The sequence below is a fragment of the Pimephales promelas genome, chromosome 24 (genome assembly GCF_988280905.1).
Source record: "Pimephales promelas chromosome 24, fPimPro1.hap1.1, whole genome shotgun sequence".
In the NCBI taxonomy this organism is placed as follows: Eukaryota; Metazoa; Chordata; class Actinopteri; order Cypriniformes; family Leuciscidae; genus Pimephales; species Pimephales promelas.
Window position 1 is genome coordinate 1,163,267 of NC_142792.1, and position 7,193 is coordinate 1,170,459.

At 41.0% G+C, this 7,193-nt stretch overlaps 1 protein-coding gene and 1 long non-coding RNA gene across 2 annotated transcripts; one reads left to right on the forward strand and one right to left on the reverse strand.

The window, feature by feature from the left end:
* Positions 1–2,966: 2,966 nt before the first annotated feature.
* atp23 (ATP23 metallopeptidase and ATP synthase assembly factor homolog) lies at positions 2,967–5,154 on the forward strand. Its single transcript, XM_039660515.2, has 6 exons — positions 2,967–3,349; positions 3,816–3,861; positions 3,944–4,025; positions 4,104–4,241; positions 4,443–4,526; positions 4,599–5,154. Exons 1-6 carry the CDS (start codon positions 3,169–3,171, stop codon positions 4,800–4,802), a joined length of 735 nt encoding a protein of 244 aa, XP_039516449.1. The 5' UTR covers positions 2,967–3,168; the 3' UTR covers positions 4,803–5,154.
* LOC148965120 (uncharacterized) lies at positions 4,674–6,854 on the reverse strand. Its single transcript, XR_016149800.1, has 2 exons — positions 6,211–6,854; positions 4,674–5,527 (listed from the first exon to the last, which is right to left on the reverse strand). It is a non-coding gene; the product is annotated as an uncharacterized LOC148965120 (long non-coding RNA).
* Between the last annotated feature and the right edge of the window lie 339 nt (positions 6,855–7,193).

Genomic DNA, 7,193 nt, shown 5'->3' on the forward strand with positions numbered 1-7,193 from the left:
CGGAGTCTCTATCGTCATCACAGGCGGCCATCTTGTCACAGGCAACCTGATGTAAGACCATAGTGTATATGTCTATGATGTAAGACGCGAGTCTTTAATGTATATTACAGATATAAGAATATATTTCTACTGAACAAAAGTGAACTTTTGCAGATATTTTACTATCTCACGTTAAAATAATAATTTATCAAATAATGTGAAAATAATGTAAAGTAATTTAGTGCAAAGTTTTCCTCTGGCGCTCTGAATACGGTGCAGCAGTGTAATTCACACGGTTCACCACAGGAGGGCGATTAAACTCCATTTAAAAACTCAATTTTAAATACTTTAAAAAGGATATCACAGATGTAAAATATATTTATAGAAAATAAGAAGGGTAATTTGCCAGATGTTTTACTGCATCACATGGCAACCAACAATTTATTAAATATTACAAAATATTGTAACTCAAAGTTTTCCTCTGACTGCATTAAAGGACAACTCCGGCACAAAATGAACCTTTGGTCTAATTACACATTGCTACCTAGTCAACCGTTATCTTAGATTTGTTTTCATGATTGCCAAATGTAAATAGTTTTATCTCTAAAAACAGTTTAGCCTATAACGCTAGTATAACGCTAGTATATAGGGCATAGAGTAATGACAAATAAAAATCGCTTGTTATTACCACTAACAAGGCTCAAAATAGCCCCACACTAACACGATAACATAATAAGGGTCTCTACATTCAAACCGAAGCATTGACAACTTTGTCAGTGTCCAAACAGTTTAACAAGAAGAAATTTTATACACACAGTCAACTTCGCGAATACTGGAAGAAGCCATCTTTGAAAAATAGTCTCTACCAGTCGATCTACGAACGCCGATCCATGACAAAAATCGCGTGGTAATAACAAGCTATTTTTAATTATCATTACTCTATGCCCTATATACTAGCGTTATACTAGCATTATAGGCTTAACTGTTTTTAGAGATAAAACTATTTATATTCGGCAATCATGAAAACAAATCTCAGATAACGGTTGACTTGGTAACAATGTGTAATTCATTTTGCACCGGAGTTCTCCTTTAACAGCTGTAGAAATAAGTTGCTGCAGTGTAATTCACACAATTCACCACAGGAGGGCGACTGGCTAAGTTGTTTTGTTTTAAAGTTTTAGTGCTTAACTTTTTGTGTTCAAAATGTTCAAAGGTTATATAATGAACGAGTACATGGATCAGTTGTCCAAATCGTGCTTTGTCTTATCCTGAATCACTGTGGTACACCTATAATAAGTGTTTATATTCGGACTATTTTATACTGGTTCTGGTCTTACCGCTGCGGAGGAGCACAGGACCTGCGTGACTCGTCATACATGTTTGGTTCAATATTAAATTATACTCTAACTTAACGTTACCTTTGGCTTGTGGAGAGAATAATATTTATTTGAATTCATTTTTTTTTTCATTTCACTTGAACACACACCAGAATTCTTGCACTGTCAATTTATCTACGTCGCTGACTCAAATCTTTAAATGTTTATGGGTAAAATGACAGCAGTGTAATTCACACAGTTCACCACAGGAGGGCGTCCAGATAAAAACAAATGTTCGTCTTAACCCTGAAACCCGTTTTCTGGACAAATGTGGGCAAAATAGTTTTGATTTATTTTAAAAAAAATACTTCCCTTGATGTGAGCGGTACAAGACTTGGCTACTTCTCCTACGTTTGCCTCCTAAACACACACAATTTTTTGACTCAATTCTACAATGTTAAGTGGGTGAAAAAGAAACTCTGTAATCTTGTATTTGGGTCAAAAATGGGCACCCATAGAAATGAATGGGAAAAACTGTAATTTAGAGCATTTTAAAATAAGCCAAAATAAGACACCAGGTGACGGCAAAGTCACTTTATCTTTAGGTTTTAGCTCTAAGAACTTATTGGAATGATATTTTCATGTAGTTAAAAAAAAATAAAAAAATAAAACTACATAGTAATTTAAATAGAAATAATTTACATTGACAATATGGTACTTTTTGAAGTAAATAAATTCAAAAATACCCCCAAAATAAAATAAAATAAAAAACATAAATGTATAGACAAAATTGTAATGAAGACAGTGATATAACATTTATAAACAATAAAAATTAGGATCATCATTAGTCATCTGTGCCCACAGACAATTACAGGATTAAGTGAATACGTATAAAGTGGATACGGTTTGAGGCTTACAACGACATGTTTACCAGATGTTTTATCAAATGATTTTAATCAATGCCAGCAGTGTAATGCACAAAATTCACCACGGGAGGGCGTTTAGACGCGAGATATAAGGATATATTTCTACTAAACAAAAGTGAACTTTTCCAGAGATGTTTTACTCCATTGTTTACCATGGACATATGGCTATAATTCTCGATGATTATTTATTTATAAGTATAGAGTGCCTTAACTACATCTCTGACGTTTAGAACAAACCAAACCGTTTGAAAATCGGTAGAAAATTGAGCAAGTTATGGTTATTTAAAAAGCACATGCACCATTAAAACAGAAGGTTACGAGTGAGCGAGCTGCCTGTGACAAGATGGCCGCCAGGTGCGGACGTCGACCTCCAGCGCGGACGAGACATCTAGCCTTTATTATGGATATCTATGGTTGTTGGCGCCGACAAAAAGCAACAGTAAAGTCCCGGAAGTAAAATAAATTTCTAAAATAAAGATAATTGTGGTCAACTATACCTTTTAAACTTTTAAAAAAGACAACCGTACCGTGAGCTACGAGGCTGATAATCAATGGTATTTGCTTCTGTTGAAACCACATTATTTCAACTTCGTACATATTTCAATATATAAGTTGTTTATAATAAAAATATGTAATATATTTTCGGACATATATAATTATATATAGTGATATTGATTCTATAATCACTCATATATTTTTATACAATACGTGACAGTGGAATTGGGGCTTTTATTTTGAAAAAAACCCAAAACACTTGACTGCATCTTATTTTGAGAGCACGCGTGATGTCTCACTGCGAAACGAAAACAATAATAATAAAAAGTCTACACTAAATAGATTAAGCGAAATCCATCAGCGTTAATAACTAAAATACTTTAATCCTCGCTTTCAATCACGTGACTCAGAGACTCTCGCGTGACCTTCGCGTACACGCGCAGCGCCAAGCAATGGCTGAGAGTGTCGCTAAAGAAGAGAAAGAGCGCGATAGTGACGCGAAGGACGAGAACTATGGCTACAGTCTATATCCCGAGCGAAGCGGCAGCAAGTACAAGCAGGGCTCGATCGGGGAGAGCCTCTTCACCTTCAAGCACAAGTGTCAGCTCATGCTGCAGTTCGCCATGGACACTAGTAAGGGCACATCAGCGCCTGTGCGCGTGCACGCGGCGCTCGCTCACCTGCTTCAATGTTGTTTCTGGGGTTTATGATCGAACAATATTCATGTCATGTTCAAGATAAACTATATGATCATGGAAGCCACATGAGAAATATGACATAAAGAAATTATGACAGTCATTTCTTTTTTGATTAAGCCTAAAATGTATGATATACGTCATAGTTTCCACGTGATCTTGATTTTGTCTGTTTATCTCGTATTGTTTATTTCATTACTTTAAACAATTATTTAATTTCTGTCGTCATAATTTCAGATTTTTGTCTCATTATGTCAGAATTATTACTGTCATAATCCAGTTTTTATTTTATATCATAATTAGTGTCATATTTAAGATTTTTTATTTCATAATGACTTGGTATGTTATAATTGTGACTTTTTATCTTATAATTATATAATTACCTCTCTCTTTCTCTCTCTCAGGCCCGTATGCTAAGCTCCTGTTGGCCGCGATGAGAAGCTCCGGCTGGTAAGGGCATCTTCATCATGTTCACCTTCGTCCTCTTCATCACGTGACTGATGTGTGTGTGTGTGTGTGTGTGTCTCCTCAGTGCGGTTCATAAAGACCGGCACTTCTCGTGTGAGGACTGTGACGGGACGGTTAGCGGCGGGTTCGACGCCGCCACCTCTCAGGTGTGTGTGAGGAAGCTGTGTGAGCTGAACACATGAGCTGGTGTGTGTCTGACCGTGTGTGTGTGTGTGTGTGTGCAGATCGTCCTGTGCCAGAACAACATCCACCAGCAGGCTCACATGAACCGCGTCGTCACGCATGAGCTAATCCACGCCTTCGACCACTGCCGCGCGCGAGTCGACTGGTTCAGCAACCCCAGACACCTGGCCTGCTCAGAGGTGTGTGTGTGTGTGTGGTTACTGTCCTTTCCTGCACACCTGGCCTGCTCAGAGGAGTGTGTGTTCATTGTCACTCTTGTTCATTTTTGAGCGAAACATTTTTTATTTGTTTTTTTTGTTTTCTACTTCATCAGAATGGTACGAAACTCGGTACAGGTTTTGTCACTAACTGTGTGTGTGTGTTCACTCTCGCTCCTGCAGATCCGGGCCGCCAATCTGAGCGGAGACTGTTCCTTCCTCAACGAGGTCTCCAGATTCAACTTCGGCCTCAGACAACACCATCAGGTAACGTCATGTGACCGTGTGTCCGGAGGGGTCATGTGACTGTCTCTAAGGGTCATGTGACTGTGTGTGCAGGAGTGTGTGCGGAGTCGAGCGCTGCGCTCCATCCTGGCGGTGCGTAAGGTGAGCAGGGAGGAGGCGGAGCTAGTGGTTGACGAGGTGTTTGACAGCTGCTTCCGAGACCACGCCCCCTTCGGGAGGATCCCACACACCAAGACGGACGCCAGGTTCTCCTTCAGGGACTTCGAGAGCCGCGACCGCTACCATGCTAACCTCTGAGCGCACACGTTACCTCACAGACACTGAGTAGCACTCGCGCCTCTGTCGGCAGTCACCGAAGCCAATCCGCTTCCTCTGTCCATCGGAGAACACAAGACCGAGACCCTCTCGATTAAAGGAGTGTGTCCGAGGGGTTATTGATCACGTCCACACGGTGGCGCTGCTCTCCTGACCAACACAACCGGCTCCATGTTAAAATAATGATGGTGAAACTGAGATAAAGTCAAAATTATGCTATAGTTTATATATGCCAAAGTTATATGAAGTCATTGTGATTTACAAAAACACTTTTTCTTTTTCTTTCTTGTTTTGGAAATGAATTTATTTTGAATTAATAAATCAATTTATTTGATTTATTTGCAGTTTCTTTCTAAAACAATTAAAAACACACAAATAAACTCAAGTGAACACGAGCTAGAGTTGATGATACAATTATTTTCTGATTAGCCGCAGAGACGAGGGAATATTTCCCCATTCTCATTATTAAATGATTAATTAAATGATAATTGCGCCGGGATGAAGGCCCGACACTGGACTCGTGAGGGCCAGCTGTAATCAAACAGAGACTCGTTAGCGGCGAAGCGTCTGCCTGACCCCTGACCTCTGACCCCTGATCAGCGGGGGGTTCATTAGCAGGGAGTCTGACCTCCAGCATCAGCAGCTCATTACCAGCACAGACGTGACGGCAGGTCAAAGGTCACGGCTCCTGACGCCTCTGATCAGGCCTGCAGTGATTAGGAGTCAGTGAAGTAAACACACTAATGAGGGCACTACACAAACAACAACAGATCACACTCATTTACTGACCGAGAATTCTTTCAAAACTTTGTAGAGATATATATATATATATTTAAGGAAAAAAAATAGTTTGAAATAAATACGCTAGATAAGTTCAGTGATAATCACTGGCCATGCAGAAAACTGCTGTTTAATAGTTTATGGAGGATCATTAATGTTCCAATTATTGAATAATGTTTCATAGAATAGAGTTTACAGTTTTCTATTGTAGTGGACAGATGCGTGTGTTTAATCTTTTCCACTGGGTGGCGCTAGAGAACCCTTATCCTCCAGTTACAGGCCTTTTGTTCTTCACACACACATACTCACACACTTCAACATGCTCGCTTACTCTCTCTCACATACACACACTCCAACACGCTCACATACATACTTACACACACACCCTCACATAGTCTCATGCACACTCCAACAAGCTCACATACTCCACACACACACACACACTCGCACACAATCCAACACCCTCACATACTCTCTCTCATACACAATCCAACACGCTCACATACATACACACACACCCCCTAAAACTCACACTCTCACACACACTTTCCAGTAGTAACGTGTGTAAACTTGTCATAGTTCAGAAATCTGCGGCTTAGTTCTCACTCACCAGCAGTTTCCCTTCACCCTCCTCTGCGCTGTGATTGGCTGGTCCTCCTGAGGGGGCGGAGTCATCACAGCTCATTAGCTCCAGTTTCTGATCGCAATCAGAATTATTCTGGGAAGAAAGAAGAACCTTCTGACAGAGACATTTAGATCAGAGCTGTCTCTCTCTCTCACACACACACACACACACACGTTCAGACATAACCCTCGGCATCTGGACAGAACTGAATGCTGGTGGTGTTGGTGTTTCTGAATGCTGTTCCAGAGCGTCTGGAAAACATCAGCCAGTCTGTTATGAGAGTGTGTGTGTGTGTGTGTGAGAGAGATGGCAGCTCTTTATTTCTGGAGTCTGATTTCTTCTTGGATGTGCTCGTTTGGCTTGGAAGCGGGACGAGAGAAGTGACGGTCATGAGTTGGCCGAGCTCCGATAAACCAACAGAGGAGCGCCAGTGAGCCGAGCGTCTTCAGGGTGGGCCAGCGTGTGCAGAGCCAAACACACATCAGACAGACACACACCAGACAGACAGACACACAGACAGACAGACATCAGACACACACATCAGGCAGACAGACATCAGACAGACACACACCAGACACACATCAGACAGACATCAGACACATTAGACAGACACACATCAGACACACACACACCAGACATCAGACACAGACAGACACACATCAGACAGACACACATCAGACACACATCAGACAGACATCAGACACATTAGACAGACACACATCAGACACACACACACCAGACATCAGACACAGACAGACACACATCAGACAGACACACATCAGACACACACACACCAGACATCAGACACAGACAGACATCAGACACACACATCAGGCAGACATACATCAGACAGACACACACCAGACATCAGACACACATCAGACAGACACACATCAGACAGACACACACACATCTGACACACATCAGACAGACACACATCAGACACACACACACCAGACATCAGACAC